General features: G+C 37.7%; 1 protein-coding gene across 1 annotated transcript in view; it reads right to left on the reverse strand.

Moving 5' to 3' along the window:
* Positions 1–215: 215 nt before the first annotated feature.
* The window catches only part of LOC150085487 (F-box only protein 9), a 266,154-nt gene continuing 248,636 nt past the window's right edge, over positions 216–17,733 (reverse strand). Inside the window, exons 12-13 of the mRNA XM_090373294.1 lie at positions 7,661–7,740; positions 216–337 (exon numbers count right to left, since the gene is read on the reverse strand). Coding sequence (XP_090229420.1) covers positions 226–337; positions 7,661–7,740 — 192 coding nt within the window. The 3' untranslated portion in view covers positions 216–225. The remainder of the gene's footprint in view (positions 338–7,660; positions 7,741–17,733) is intronic.

Consider the following 17,733-nt stretch of genomic DNA (forward strand, 5'->3'; position numbering starts at 1 on the left):
TTTCATGCTTCTAATACCATAAAGAGAAAACTATGTTAAAAAGTAAAGCTACTGTCTAACAAAATATTTCCAATTAGCACACGAGCAATAGAACAAAAAACATTCCTTGCTTTTTTGAATTTTTTTAAGAGAAAAACACACTTTTTAACTGTTATAAGTTCTCAGAGGATATATCTACTAATTATACAAATTTTTAATTTAAAAGCAATCGCTTGTGCTGATTTATCACTGGAGCGGGCTGTCAGATTCAGTGCTGAAACTACGAACACGAGAAAACCAGAAGGGAGGAAAATTTGCTGGTGTCAAATCAAATTCAGATACAACCTCTTGTCCATTTCTTAAAATAACAAAAAAGCATTTTCAGTGACACTAGTTGCATATATAAATATATATTTAACAACTTGCTATATTAAATAACAATAATCAAAAAATTATATAGAATGAAAACTTGATTGCTGCTTTTTTTGGACCTTAAAATAATCCATTTTATATGACATACCTTAATTTTGAAAGTGAAAATTAAGGGAAAACATCTTAATTGGCAAATATACAAATAAAATTATTTACAGTCATCAATTAAAAAAAAAACCAACAACAACATTAATGATGTACTACCCAGTTACAAAAGTCCAGAGGGTTCACAAATAAAATAAAATCATTCATTTATAGATAATGATGACAGAAGAAAGGAGTGATCTCTAGCAGAATTCTCAGGGAAAATTTCTGTGGTAATCCTTATTGATAGTCTGCAAATTAGTGTCCCTATATCAATGAGATAGATGACAACATTAACAAAAAAATAAATAAATAAAATAAGTACTAGACAGCCTTGGAGAGCTGTAGGATAGATTTTGTCTGGGGATAGATTTTGTAGGACTTTGGGTAAACGTTTCTTGAATTTCCTAAACTGTATCTGCAGATACACTAGGCCTACTCCTAGACCTGCTCCTTCTTGGTGTAGCACATTGCCAGTTTCTTGAAATGATTTCAACCATCACCTTATTGATTGTTCCACAGGTAGATTTTTCAGGAATTCCCGTTGAAAACATCTCTTTACAGCCACTGGAGATTTTGTATCCCATAGCCATAACACACACACCACCTTTTCTTGCACTGTCACCATTTTAATGTACTATCACAATGCTTGCTAGAATCAAGGCTGCCAACTGCCTGAGTAAAAACTAACTGACTTTCCTTGATAAATGCAGCAAACCCTTTTAGGATACCTTTTACAATAAAATTTTAAATGAGATTCATAATCAAGTGAATAATTTAGACACCCTGTATTGTAAACTCTTCTGATCTTGTGGTTGTTCTAGATACAACTTAATATCCTTGGTAATAGCAGTCTTGTTATCTAAAAATATATATATTTCCCAACTACATTACAGCCAAACCATGGTGTCACAAAGCAGATGAAACTGAAGGAAACCAAAACTAAGGAAAATCAACCCAGGTGTGGGTCCATGTACATATTTTTGCATGAAAGTAGAGTCATAAAGAAATTTTTGTGGTTATACTACTCCAATTTAAAAATGATCAATGACTTAAGTTGAAACTAAAGACCACATTGAAGGAACATTAAAATTCACACTCGTGTGCAATTTTATATTTTTGGTTGCTAGTATGCTAGACAGTTAATAATTTTTTTTTTCAATCGATCAGGAAACCCAAGCAAAAGTTATAAATGCTGTAAGCAGGGAAAAGAAACAAAACCTATAAGCTGGGTATCATCATTACAGTAAACTCTTCATCAATACAGTTAAAATAATCCAACAAACAACCAAAAAGTATTTGGAAAGAAAAAATCCTTTACCTCATAGATGCAATAAAATCTTGAATAGTATGAGGTTCTTCAGTAAAATTTCTAGACTTTAGAATAACTCAAGATTGAAAGTTAGGTGGGGACCTCTGGAATGCATGATATACCTTTTGTTTATTCTTAAACAAAAATGAAAACTGTAAATACTGCCATGGCTTGGAAAACTTTGAGATTCTACAACATATCTTTTTGGCTGTAGCAAAAATAAAGAAAACCTATCTATATAAGCCAGAATAAGAAATTTGAAGCAAAACTAGACTATGGAAGAATTATTAAAAATATAAATCCACTACAAGTTAAAAATAAAACATGGTATAATCAAATAATTTGTGAAATTAAGACATTATTATACCATGTTGAAAGGACAGTTGTAATAATAACCAACAGTACTGCTGGGCAAAAATCGGAATAAAAATTAGAAAATTACAGAAATAAATAAGTAGAAGCACATACGCCCCAAGGAAGCATAGCAGAATAGTCTCCTGCTTAAAATATGGCACGATCAAGATGCAATTGGAGTCAACATGGCCTAGCATAGCTGTAGAATGCTTTCATCACCTCATTCAGTCCATGCCATGCTAAGTCAAATCCAGGCTGCTGTTCTGAGGACTAAAGGAAGACCCTACTTGCTATAAGGTAGGTGTACCTAATGTAAGTGGTAACTCAGTGTACAACCTCACTGATCTGTATATGCTAGCATTTTACTTTTGTTTGAATTCCTGCACTAATGAGCTTAGTAAAATTCGACCTGCTATATAAAACATCATCCACTCAATGTCTACTTTTGTTTTCCAACAGAAAAAAATCAAAAGAATCCTAAAAATTTTTAAAGCAGGAATTTCAACTGATGAAGTGCCTGGTGGCACTTCATCAGTTGTCCTTAAAACTTGTGCTTCAGAGTTACTTATATTTTTTGTCACCTTTTTTCACTCTCTGAACTGGTGTTTTTCCCTCTATGGAAATTTGTCCATATCTAGTTGGTTTGTAAGAATGATGATAATTCTCTGCTATGATAATTCTCCACCTATTATTATTATTATAAAAAAAAAAAAAAAAAAAAACCTTTTTCTCCTTTATGGGATATTTTCCGCCCCATGACAGGTACTGGTACCAAGTGCATGGGGTGGTTGGTTGTATCTGCTTACCACTATTATTGTTATTATTACTGTTGGTCAAGAAATTCTCTTACTATCCTACAGGTGTTCAGGATTGTGCATTCTACAGTTCCATATAAGTGTTCTCTGGGAGGCCTATTGCTGCTAGGCTCTTATGGAGGCTCTTTGGCACCATGCCAGTGGTGACATGGTGATTGGGATGGTCATTACTTGTTCCATATGCCATATCTTTGACTTTCTGTCTGAGGCCTGAGTACTTCTTGATCTTTTCCTTGTATGTTTTCTGGAGGTTGCTGGCGTTGGGCATTGATATGTCAATCAGGTAGGTAGTCATTTCCTTCTTGTTGATGAAGGTTTTGTCTAGTCTGTTGTGCGGGATCATCTTGTCCTTTATTATGGCATGGCCCCAGTACAGTCTGTGAGCAGGGGTTTCTAGTACAGCCTGAGGCTCGTACTTGTAATATGGTAAGCTTTCATTGATCAGTTGGTATTTTTGCAGTAGTTTCTGATGCACTATCCTGGCCACCTGGGTCATGTCTGTTATTAGTGTACTTTATCTGGATGATCTCCCTGCATTCTGCGGTGATGGGCTGGATTGTTTTTGGGGCCAGGTGACAGCTGTTACTGTGGGCCCTTCGTGATGTATTTCTTGTAGTTCCTGGTGTTGATTAGCTGGTCTTGGATGGTGAGCACGAATCCTTTGGTCTCGGGGAAGAGTCTTCCTTTCATGAGCCAAGCACTAGAAGCCATCTTATCTATGCAGTCTTGATGGAAGTCACTGTAGTGTCTGCCAAGGAGTGTCTTCTTTGTCTATCTTTCTGTCTTTGTTTCTTTTGTCTGTGTGAGGGTGTTCTCCCTGTTGAGGTTGAGTGTTATGTGCCATTTGTCTATCTTTCTTATGGCTTGGTAGATTTGTGCTGTGTTTTACTGGAAGCAATCCCACAGGTTCTTAATTGCTTTCTTCTCTTGTTCAACGAGGTGAGTCAATCCTCTTCCTCCTTCTTTAAGGGCCATGATCATTCTGCCAATGGCCGATTTTGGGTGGGGTTGGCAACTCTTGGTCATCATTATCTTGGTTGATCTCAATCTCCTCCAGCTCGGTGTTGGTCCGATCTATTCTATGATCCCAAAGGAGTATATTCGTACTGGGACTGCATAAGTGTTTATGGCTGTGACCATGTTCCCACCATTCGGCTTTGATTTTAGCAGGCTTCTCAGTTTCTGATGGTATTTCTCAGTCAGGTTGGCTCTGATCTCCTTGTGTTCTAACTGGTGGGCCTGCATCAACCCCAGATATTTGTATATGTCTCTCTCTGTGTCAAAACTTCAATTTCTTCATCAGTCTTTACCTGTTAGTTTTGTCTGACTGGAGTCCCTGATTTAATCCACAGGTCTTGCATTCACTTAAACCAAATTACATCCTGATGTCAGTGGTGAACTCTTCAGTAAACCAGAGTAGCTGGTGGAGTTGATTCTTAGTTGCAACATAAAGTCTGATGACATCCAGGTACATCAGGTGAGAGAGGGTGTACAGGTTCTTTCTCTCTTCTCTTAGTGTATATCTGTACTTGCTGTTATTGAGCATGGTGGATAGTGGGTTGAGTGCTAGACGGAACCATAGCGGTCTCAGGGCATCTCCCTGGAAGATTCCTCTTGTTGTTGTTGTTATTTGGTTTTTAGGAGCATTAGCAACTAAGGCCATATTGCTCCGGGGATATGCGGTGGTCATTCCCTGACCTTTCAGCATCCTCTGTATTTGGTGGTCACGGGCTTGAACCCCGGTCTAATCAAGAAGCATGTGCTACGTACTGCTGCTCCTGCCCACCTGGCTACTGAGGCGCCATTCCTCTTGTGATGGGTATCAGTCTGGTCAGTCTGGTTATGATGTTCTTGACCTTGATGGTGGTACTCCATTTTGTCATGGTTGCCTTTAGGGAGTGTGTCAGTGTCAGGTTGACTTTGTAGATCTTCAGTGTCTCTATCAGCAAACTATGGGGCATGGAATCGAAGGCTTTGTGGTAATTGATGTAGGCTGTGTACAGATTGTGGTGCTTCTTGTAGGCTTGCTCTATAACTGCAGCCTTCAATTGCTGCTTACATCTTACATCCTTTGTTCATCTGCTTACATCCCTTCTGCTGCTCGGCTATGATGTTCTGGCTCTCCAGGTGGTCTGATATCTTCTTAGTTATGCAGCTGGTCAGGATCTTGTACACTGCTGGGAGACAGGTGATTGGTGTGTACTTTGCCAGATTTGTGGTGTCTTTGTCCTTAGCCTTCAGGTAGGTGATTCCTTGAGTCAGAGATTGGTATTATGTCAGGGTGTCTTATTATCTGGGTGAACTGCTCTGCCATGTGTTGTACGCACAGCTGAATTTCTTGTACCAGAGTTGTAGATGTTATCTATTCCTGGGGTTCCCCAGCTGTGGGACTTCCTGATCAAATGTTATACTTCTTCCACCGAGTCTCCCATTCTGACATCTTTTGTACAATCTTGGTTTTCTTCCTTTCTAGATCTATCCAGGGGGCACAGCCATTATGGTTAACTTTGCTGTTCCACAAGTTGCTCCAGAACTCCTTAAGTGCCTTCTGGTTGTGTACATATTCATTGTTGTTTGCTCACATATCTTTTTTTTTTTTTTTTTTTAAGGAGCATTAGCAACTAAGGCCATATTGCTCCGGGGATATGTGGTGGTCATTCCCTGACCTTTCCGCATCCTCCATATTTGGTGGTCACGGGTTTGAACCCCAGTCTAATCAAGAAGCGTGTGCTATGCACTGCTGCTCCTGCCCACCTGGCTATGGAGGCGCCATCATGCTCCTGACTTTTTCCAAGATTACAGGAGTTATCAGGTTTTTTTGACAATGGTCCATTTCTGGTCTGCTATTCGGTGACCTGAACAGTCAGGAACCCTTCCAATTACTTGGTGCATAGTTTTGTCCTGTACATCGTCTTGTCTGTCTCTAGCTTCGTTACTTCATAGTATACTCGCATGATGAATGTATTCATTTCAATGCTCCACTTCATGCATTGGCTTCTTCTTCTTCCTTCCTGGGTGGTCATTGGTGCAGTTGCATAGGAAGCACTTCCAGTTGTTGTGGCTACCACAAGCTTCAGTTGTGGTAGCCACACAGAAGACAGACCTATTTGCTCCACTGCCTCTGACTTTTCAAACCGACCCCTCTGACTAAGGCCAGAACACGAGTGACTTTATCTTGTGTCACACTTGATGCAGCATGTTCAATATTTATACTTTTCATCTTCATCCAGCTATGGAGGTGGGGCCTGTTTTAGCTTTGGTTTTTTGCATCCAGTGGTGGGTGGTAGTTATGGGAGTGACACCAGATGGTGCCACTCTACTTCAGCTGTCACTTTGACCTTGGGGAGGTAGGGCTGATGAAGCAACTTTTGACTTTATTATTATTATAAGTAAAATGATGCAAATGAGTGAGGACAATCAGTTAAGGTAACGGCAACAGCATCACTGCCATTACTGCACCCTTTTCTAAGGTGATGGAAAATACACCAATTGCCAGCCCATATCTGGCTGATGATCATCAATTTTGGTAATTTCAATCCACAGATGATCTCTTAGCTTATTTTACTCACATGTGGACAAATTTCAATTTTCCTGTGAACCATCTTCTGGCTTTCACGACTGGGTTGCCTGTTTCCACTCTATTTGGGAACTATTTTTCTTGTATTTTCTTTCTTCTGCATAAATGATTTTGCACTGACTGCAAATTCTAGATATTGCTTGCTGTGCTGGCACATTACATTCCACTTTCCAGCCAACAAAGCCTGCTCTGCATAATCACAACTATTTGAATATCTACTACCAGTTCCTTAAATGCTTATTTCTAGCAGCAGGGCAAAGTAGAAAATTTATTTAACTTCAAACCTACTAAAACTCAGTCTATCTTATTTTACACAGAAAAGAATGTGCAGAAACCATGCTCATTTTCAATAGCAACTAGATTACAAAACAAGAACTACCAAGCTCTTTACTTAGATTAATACTAACTTGCAACCTTTCTTGACATAAGCACATAAAAAATATTGGCCCTCTTTCATAAAAATAAAATAAAATAACTAAGCTTTCTCATTTTCCCTCAGCATTATTTATCTCTGTGAAACTCTTAACTCCATACCAAATACAAATCTCTCCTAACCTGGAATACTGTTCATATATCTGGAGATGCTGCCAGGCACTATCCAATACTTCAATTCTATCAAAAAGATAACAGCCAGGTTAATTGATGATACCTCTTTCAAAAGCTCACTACATTCCCTCCATTTCCTGGAACGTTCAATTTCTGCTGCTTGTCTTTTCTACAGATATTTCTATGGCTTCTGTTCTTCTGAATTGGCGCCTGTAATTCTAGCTGTTTCTTCCAAACCAGTCTGAGCACATGTATTAACTAGCTAGCATCTATCACTTTTATGCTTATATATTTCCTGAAAATTACAAACTATAGAAACTCATTTTCAATGTCAGTGAGTTTCTTATAGCTTAGTAACCTTGAATTATCATATTCTTAGGACAATAACTGAGAACATTAGGCAGTAAAAAGAAAGTTGCCTGAAATAGAGATAATTAGAAAGCAATAATTTTTAAATATAAAATATTTAACAAATACATAAAACAAAAAAATTGAGAAAAAAATGTTTCAGTGAACTAATTGTTAGAAGACAGATTATATTTTATGAACTCACATACTAACCTGTACACCGTATGCACAGAATAGTGATGCCATACTAACTGAAAATTTGGCCTGCCTTTCACTGTTCTTACTTCCAGTTCCTAAATCAAAGAGAATTCTATACACATTTACTCCATGCATTTAATTAATAATTTGCATTTGTTAACAGTATGTGATATTAGATTTTAAAGTAAGGAATTCTTTTTATTCTATTATTAATACAGAAAATAAAATAAAACAAACAAATAAATAGAAAAAGGAAAGAGGTTAAGGATTTAAAATGGTGATGATTTATTAATCTCAATAGTAAAGGATGGGAAGTGGTGGGGAAAATTTTTTTTCTGGACCTCATAATCCAGAGAAGTTTCATGAATCACAATGCCACTTATCAGCCTTAGATCTACCTTATGGTAGATTTTAAAGTAAGGAATTCTTACTTGCCAATGGCACAAAGGCAGATCTAACTATATAAAGCTTTTACTTTTTTATCCCACCTTGCAGGGCTCCCTTGGGTCACTGGCCAAAAATTTCAATATGGTAGATGAGCAATATGACAAAGGACAAAACTGTCATGGCAACAAATTTGTAACCAAATATCCAAGGGAATACCCAGGATTTGAGAATAAAAATGGAAGGTTTTAAATTTCTTTACATGATTAATTTTTATTCCCGGATCTTGGTAAAAATCTGCCATGCCAGAAAACTAAACCCATTACGGGATTAAAAAAAAACTCATGTTCTAGGCTTCAGGAAACTATTTATTGCAAATGGAGAGTGGTGTAATGTTTTAATCCAAGGTTCCAAGCACCTCTATTACAAAGATAAGAATTCCTTCTGCCTGATATATTAGAAATAAACTGATTCTTCTTGACAACAAAGTTAATTCTTATTATATGACAGCCAGCAAGATAAACACTGGTTTCATTTATCAGTTACAGTGTCAACCAATGGCCAGGAGGGATACCCCATATTTAAAAATTAAAGGAACAGATTTCAGCTTTTAATAAAAGTTTCAAATAAATGCATGGAACATATCAATAATTTATATTTATCTGAAAATAGAGTTATTTATATTTTCTTGCTAAATTTTTATAAAATATCAGGAGTTTGATTTATACCTTCAGACCATTATGAATGAGCATTTGGCTCGAAAAAGCTTAATCAAGTTTATGTTATTAATTCTATGTCTGCTTTGCATCTTATTCAAGCAGCTTTACTTCTTATCTTAATAATAATTTTGCCCATTTCTCTTCAGGTCTGAGGGCAGTCAGCAGCATGGTCTGATGATGGGTATTGGCAAGATACCCAATACATATCAGTACATATCAGTTTAGGCTATGTTTACTAAAAATATATTAAAACTTCACATGGTAAAAGAGTCGTTAATTATACATATTAATAATTCTTAATTAATAATAAGCATTTCCAGTTTACTACTCTTTCAGCCAACTGAGTTTATATTAAAGCAGTATCTGTTTTTAGAACACACACAAAGAGTATTTACTAATCCTGAAAACACACTGTTTGAGTGATACCCTTACACTAACTTTAGCATTAGCAAAGGCACATGATGCAAGAAAGCATGCTTATATAGAATCAGCAAAAAAAAAAAAAAAAAATAACACCTTATTTCCCCCATCCACTTGCTCCAAATGTTTGTCTAGTTCTGCCTTGAATCTATTTAAGCTATCAACTTCTACAACGATAGATGGAAGTTTGTTCCAGCAATCAACCACCCGCTGGCTAAAGGTGAACTTCTGCTCATCTATCCTACAACTGTCTTTCCTCAATTTGAATTTGTGCCCCCTCAAGCGATTATTCTGAGCAAGAGGAAAAATACCATCAGCACTGAGCATGCTCAAACCATTCAAGACTTTATACGCTTTAATCAGATCACCTCGCAGGTGCCTAGTCTCCAGACATTGTAATTTGCAAAACTTAAGCCTTTCTTCATAAGAGCAACCCTTTGTTCCTCTCACCAATCTTGTTGCCCTTCTCTGCACTTGCTCCAGCAGCTTTACATCCTTCCTAAAATGACCAGACCTGTATACAGTACTCAAGGTGTGGCCTGACCATTGCCTTATACAAGGGGATAATTACCTGCTTATCCCTACTAGAAAAATTCCTGTACATCATTGACAAAACATCATGAGCTACTCTTGCAGACCGTCTGCACTGCTCAGAAAACTTCATATCTGCCTGCACAATTACCCCCAGATCCTTTTTATTCTCTACCACTGTCAGTGTAATACCTTGGTGAAAGAAAGAGTGACCTAGCATGAGGGAAAGAGAGAGTGAATGGGAATGAGTGGAAGAGCAAATGTAATTGGCCAAAAGAATACAAAGTTAAAAATAACTCACATTACTTTATATATACTGTACCAACAAACATTTACTAACCGTATAAACACTATCACTGCATTCTTCCCTGGCCTGCAAAAAAAAAAAAAAAAACTTGCGGCTAGGCCTGCACCACAACTGAAGAATAACAGTAAGTTGAGGTGCCCAGAGAGTGCAGTGCAGAAAGTAAGAGTCGAATAAATGAGATGAGAGCTAGAAGAATGAATGAATAAAAGTGTAAGCCTGTGAGAAAAAGAACACAACCATAAATGCTACAGTTAAGTACACACTAATTCTAGTTTTAATTAGTATTTAAATTTACACTACACATCATTGCATTCCCTCCTGGTGTGTGAGAAAAAGATGAATGAGTTGAGTGAAAAAAAAAAATAAAATAATAAATAAATAAATAAAAAAAAAATATATATATATATATATATATAAAAAAACTTGGGAAAAAATTATAAAAAATAAGAAAAAAGTATAAAAAAAATAAAAATAAATATATAATAATAATAAATAAATAAAAAAAAAAAAAAAAAAGAATGCAAGAAGAGTGAGAATGCAGATTATGAATGAAGTAAATGTGTGTCTCCCCCACCCCCGGAGCGGGATGGGCAGCTTGACCTTCATACCAGATTTGACACTCCTTGGACATGACACTGACAAAGACATTCTTTTTTTTTTTTTTATGAAAAACCCCAAACACAAAAGGTATCAAACCTATAGTACTTAGTATTGTGCATGGGTTGAAGGAGAAGTATGGAGGGAGGGGGATGCCGGAAACTTTGCTCTAGAGACTAAACATGGGTTTCACCACTTCAAGCCTCCAATAAGCAAAGTGGTGGTATTTCACCGGTTGATGAAAGTCATCTACCACCTCTGCAGCTTTGCTACCAACAAGCCATTGACGATCTGAACTGGGTACTCTAACCTGGTTCCCTTTAAAACCCCATCCCCAGGCAGGGGAGGGAGAATACTGGTCTCTGTCTCCTCTCCTCCCTGCCTACCCCCCCATACTTCGCCTGGTGGGGCTCGTCTCCACTGACCTCTTTGGGGATGCCTACTCTATCGTCCTTATTCTTCTATCTGTTTTTCCCCCCAGTCTTCAGTCTCCCCCTCTCAATAAATCGACCGAGTACACCCTTAACAATGTCGCCAAATTCTAATCAACGTCTAAATTCTACCGGCTTCATGTAAATCTCTAAGACAACTAACACTATTAGCTTTTATCTAGTGTATAGCCTCACATGTCCAAATTTAATAACATCAAAATTTTGCCCGACTTATTAGGCCTTTAACATGTCTCTTTAGCGTTCAACCCCAATCAGCGATTTCCTAACAGCAATCCCATTAAGCATTAATGTCAAACGCATAATTTTTTTTTTTTTTTATAGGTCCTAGCCACTGAAATCACAGGCAACTAGGGGGCAGGACCTGCCAGAGCAATTTTTTGTGATACTGGATACACACGCAGAGATGGGAGAAATCCCAGGTGCCGTCTGACACGAACATACCTTATACCTTGTCAGTATAATATTACACAGTTGATACGTTACTCTGGGGTTACTGCATCCCATATGCAGTACTTTACATTTGTCAATGTTAAACTTTAGTTGCCACCTCTCAGCCCATCTGCTCAACTTTTCTAGATCCTGTTGCAGCAGCGTACTGTCATTAGTGTCATTAACAACCCTGCCAACCTTCGTATCGTCTGCAAACTTGGACATTAAGCCTGATATACCATCATCAATATCATTCATAAATACAGAAAACAATGATTGACACAATGCAGAACCCTGTGGCACTCCACTAAAAACATTAGTCCATGAAGAGCAGTGTCCATTGATTACCACTCTGTCTTCTCCCACTCAACCATCCCTTTATCCATAGCAGCAATTTGCCTCCAGTGCCACACTGCTCCAATTTGTGCAGCAGTCTTCCATGCACAACAGTATCAAAAGCCTTTCTGAGATCAAAATATATGTTACCAAAATTATTCTTTGCATCCAGTTCCTTTGTGACCACATCATAGTATCCAATCAAATTGGTCAGGCAAGGCTTTTCCTTAACAAAACCATGCTGTGTCCGAGCTATAACTGAATTCTTGTCTAGATGATCCTGCAGTGCTTCTTTAACCAGTGCCTCCATTAATTTTCCTTGAACAGAAGTTAAACTAACAGGTCTATAATTACTTGTGTTACCCTTTGATTCTCATTTGTGAATTGGGGCCACATTTGCACATATCCAGTCCATAGGTACCTCCCCTGAGTCCAAGGAAGTCCTCATAATTATGGCTAAGGGTTTGCTTACTTCCTTTGCTGCCTCATTTAATATAACTGGGTAGATCCCATCCACCCCAGTTGTTTTTTCTTATGTTTATCTTCAACAATTTCTCCTTCACTTTGTTCTCAGTTATTACAAAATCATCTAGCTCACTGTCAAAGTTTAATTCACCTGTCATTCCCCTCCCTGAATAACTCCTAATGTGCAAATGTAGATGCAAAATACTCATTTAGTTTGTTAGCTACCTGAGAAGAATCATCAACAGTTGAACCATCGATATCAAGTGGACTAATCTGATTCATCCCCTTCTTCCTAGAGTTTACATAAGTAAAGAACTCTTTGCTGTTTTTCTTTGCATCCTTCGCCAAAGATTTCTTATAATCTGCCTTCGCCTGCCTAACCTACTTTGTGACTTGGTTACGGACTAGCTTATATCTATCATAGACTTCCGTGTGACCCATTAATTTATATGTATCCCTTGCAATTTTCTTCTCTGCCACATGTCTCATTAATTCATCTGACATCCATTCAGGCCTAAACCTTGAACAATATTTCTTAGTTGGTATGAAAAGTCTAATAGCTTCCAAGATTAATTATTTGAATGCTTCCCATTTTGAATTTGCTGTTGGTAACATCATCAGTTGGTCCCACCGTATAGAATTTAAATACTATCTCAGAACACTGTAGTCGCCTTTACAAAAGCAGAAACCCTTCCCTTTTACACCTGATGGTAGTTACCTCTCTGAGTAAATCACATTTAGCACACTGTGTTCACTGCCACCTAATGATTTCTTTATCTACAGATTCTTAATGCATGAAGAATCACTACTGATGATCAGATCAGGAGTATTACTCCCTCTAGCTGCCTCCCGAACTTGCTGCTATAGACTTTAAAACTAAACACCGTGCGCACCGCACTGTTGGATTTACATGATATACAAATATGCTTTTGTAGTTCCTCTCCATAGGGTTTCACAGGTAGGATTTCCTCTGTGAGTCAAGCAAATTACTTTGAATGCTATTCATCAGACAGTGTTCATGATATTACTGAGTTCACACAAGCAGTGGTGCCGACCGGGCTAGCCGAGTGGGTAAAGTACCTGCCCGGCAACCCAAAGGTCGCGGGTTCGATTCTCGCCTCGGGCTTGGATCAAAGTACTGCAAAAACCTTGGGAGGTGCAATATGGCCACAGAAGCCGATGCGCCAACAACTACCAAAATCAAAAAAAAAATCAAAAAAACAAGCAGTGGTGTTTCTTGAGGTTGGTTTTCACTGCAACAAGTAGGCCTCCCCTACAGTTACGATTAATTGCCCAGTAAGAATGTACATGTGGTGATTATGAAACATGTACAAGATAAAATATTTAAGGGCAGAGGCCTCATGCTATGAGGTAGAATGGCTAACACATAGGTTAAGTGCAAAAGCATCATTTTAACGTAGCCATCTACCAAAGTAGTTAAATTAATTAATTATATTGGCATCGTTTTGGTTATATCTGATATTTTTCATGAGTTGCCATGGTATTGCTACCTCGAATAAGTAACACTTCACTAGTGAAGAAGACTACTGTTACTTATTCTCAGCGGATACCATCACCACCCAGATGACCATTTCAAAGCTTGTTGGCTTCTCCTTGCCGGGTGGGCAGGTACCCTGGTGTTTCAATAGTGACAACCCAGTTATGAAGTATAACTTCACAATATATATATATATATATATATATTTAAGGCAAAGTATAACTTCACAATATATATATATATATATTTAAGGCAAAGTATAACTTCACAATATATATATATATATATTTAAGGCAAAGTATAACTTCACAATATATATATATATATATTTAAGGCAAAGTATAACTTCACAATATATATATATTGTGAAGTTATACTTCATAACTGGGTTGTCGCTATTGCAACACCAAGGTACCTGCCCACCCACCGAGAAGAAGCCAACAAGCTTTGAAACGGTGTCATCTGGGTGGTGGTGGTGGTGGTATCTGCTGAGAATAAGTAACAGTAGTCTTCTCCACTGGTGAAGTGTTACTTATTCAAGGTAGTACAATACCATGGCAACTCGTGAGATATAACCAAAATGATGCCAATATAATTAATTAATTTACCTACTTGGTAGATGGCTATGTTAAAATGATGCTTTTGCACTAACCTATAGGTTAGACATGTACAAGATGCAATGTCGTTGTTGTAGAAGGTTTTAGGAGCATCAGTGACTAAGGCCATATTGCTCCATATATACTATCTGTAAATTGTGTGTTCTGTAGTTAATTTTTTGTTTTCCAAGTTAGTCAGAGACTGATTAACTTGGCCAGGTTGTGAAAAAGGCCCATAAAAATTTCTCACATCATTGACAGGACTCGAACTCAGGTCTTTTCCAACCAGTGTAGGGAGGATGGGCAACTCATTTAAAAAGTTAACTGTACACAAGGGCACAAGAAGTGATAAGATTGAGAGATCACTGAGAAATGAAGATGCAGTTACGAGAAGATAACAGCAGTGGTTAGGTGATGCTTATGAAGTAATCAGGATCAGAAATGAAGACTGAGTGGTCCTACGCTGAAGAAGAAAGTAGTCAGATACAACAAGCAATATGGCTATTTACTGGTAATTAAAGATGATAACATTTAAAGGTGGGGATTGTTGATGCAAATGCACCAAAGATGAGATGAAGGTTTATTAACATTATGTATAATTAAATATCCAGAAATGCATGTGGTAGTAAAGGCTTCTTTCATGTAATCATTTCTTCTGTGTCCTCAATGGGAACTTGTTGATTAAAGTTTCCTGTGTTTACACAGAGATTTGATTCTTGTTTGCTAAAGCTGTTCATCGAAAAATTGACAAATTTAATGTATGACAGAGTATAGTGTCATAATGTTGATGTATTTGGTTATTTGAATGCCCATGTGTTCAACTGGGTTGTTGTTCTTCCTGATGTTCTAGGCTAGATCATTGTATATGACTTCTAAGTCAAGTGATATTTTACTCATTTAAAAAGTTAAGACATGTATATGGTTTTAAGGAATCTTGAAACTGCACACCATGTATGATTTCAAGATTTGATTTTGGTGGAAATAATCTACAATATCTTTGCATTTTTAGCAGTGATACATGATGTGCTCCAGGTACTACTAAGAACTCATCATATATAGCAGTGAATGTTGACAATGACCATTGAAAGAGCTCATTGATTGCACCACACCTGTTAGGAGGAATGTGGTATATCGAGTAGAAGAAAACCACAAATTTTTCTTGTGCCCAAACTACACATGAAAAAATTATATGGTTATGGTACCCTTAGGATTATCTACCAAACAGCTTTTTAAGTTTGATAAATATACTTCTCTTTATGTCTTTAATATTGATGTCTTTGGTTAGCTGAATGCCCATAATTCAACTAGTTTGTTCTTCCTGATGTTCTAGGCTAAATCTCTGTATACGGAGGTTAATTCAGCCTTTTGATAACAATTCTGAGAGTCCTTTAAAACTACTAAATTCCGTGCGCCACCACTGGTTGTGTTCTATTTGTTTTCCCTGCTCATGGACTATCGCACAGCATTGCAATTTCTATTGAAGTAAAGGCTGCTGAAAAACTGACAAGTCAATCTTGTCCCATTCCTGCCGGCAAACTTTCCACAAACTTTCAACAGTTCTGGGGCAGCGGTTTCCGAGAGCTCTTTTTAAAAGTCCGAATGCGCAAAAATCCATGGTTGCAGCGTCAGGTGATTTAACAGATATATCTTGAAACGGGATTGAACGTGACTGTAGCTGGATGCCTTATCCTGGTGCAACCAGACCTTTTCAGTATCAGAACTGTACAATGTGGGTATTTCACATTCAAACAACGGCTGTAGAACTTCAGTCTGGTAATACACTGAGTTGACTTTCACGTTTTTAGTGACTCTACGCAACTCAAATTTGCCGTTATAACAAAAACTGGCTACAACCATAAAACCTCAGCCAAAACTTTCCTTACACTGATGCACCCATGTTGGAAAGGCCTTGTCATCCTGTGGACGGTAATAAATTGCCCGAATTTTTTTTGCAATAGGAGAGGTACACCCACGCTTCATCCAATGTTGCTACGAATTTCCACCTTTCAGCTGCCAGATATTTTTCGTAGAGTTTTCAAACATTGACCCGCAGCTCTGTGATGTGCTTGCTCCTAGGTGGTGTACGAGGGCCTTGTGCTTCTTCTCCAGTTGCAAATTTTCGTTGATTATGTGACAAATGGTTGACTGGGATGTTCCCACACGTGACACTATAGCTCTTTGGGTTTTTGGATTTTCACCGACAACAAGCGACTGCACTTTTCATACTACCTTCCTCATTTGACTTGGAGCAGGTTTCAGTTTCTTTGGTGTTTTCCGCCCACTTGCAGCAGCTTCGTGGAATTTTCCTTTGCCATTCAAAACATTATGGATACCGAACTTCGATACACTAAAATTTTTGGACTTGCACCTATCAATAATTTTCGCATAACTGTACCCTTCTTCGGAGAGTGCAGTTATGTAACCTTCCAACCATGCATCCATATATTTGATCCATATATTTTCCCAGATATTTGATGCTGGTAGTATCTGTTTGCTTTTTGTCAGCAAAATAGTGTGTTTGTGGTTTGTACACCAACTAAGATCCCCAAGGACAAGGATACAAATATCCCGCAAGAAATTAGGAGGCTGTCTGAATAGGCTATGATATCTGTGTGTGAAGGATCTATGGAGCCATTCATTAGATACTGAATTTCAGCATATGGAGGCACACGATTGACCACTGTAGGCATCTTCTGTTAACCTTTCTGGACAGCTTCTGCAATTTGATAACTTGCCTGCTTGTGAAGTAATTATTCAAGACACTATACAGCTATTTGGTACATGTGATGTGGGAAAGTCACAACACGCTATCATCACAGCTTGTGTGTGTGTGTGTGTGTGTGTGTGTGTGTGTGTGTGTGTGTGTGTGTGTGTGTGTGTGTGTGTGTGTGTCTGAAAAAATCTCAGGCCAACTTACACTCTCAGAATGTGGTTTCAGACCAAAAAGCGAAACAAGGCTGTCTCAATTTGCAGGATGAAAAACTGAGACCAACTCCAACTATCAGAATATGAATCCAGACTGGAAAGACAAAAGATGGCTAAATGAAAATCTGACATTCACAAAAGCTGTTATTTTTGGGATTAGATTTTTTTTAATGATAATATATGAATAAAAATATATAAGAATAAGCACCCATACTCTTCATTAAATAAAATTTGTTATTTAAATGAAACTTTTTGTAATTTTTATAAAGCCAATGCTTTATAAAAATTACAATTGACATTAAAACTGAACAAATACTGAATAACTGATAGTTTGTTATTGTTTGTTATTTGGAGCATTAGCAACTAAGGCCATATTGCTCCGGGATATGTGGTGGTCATTCCCTGACCTTTCTGCATCCTCCATATTTG

Source organism: Mastigoproctus giganteus, chromosome 5 (assembly GCF_048544385.1).
Source record: "Mastigoproctus giganteus isolate SK-2022 chromosome 5, ASM4854438v1, whole genome shotgun sequence".
Classification (NCBI taxonomy): Eukaryota; Metazoa; Arthropoda; class Arachnida; order Uropygi; family Thelyphonidae; genus Mastigoproctus; species Mastigoproctus giganteus.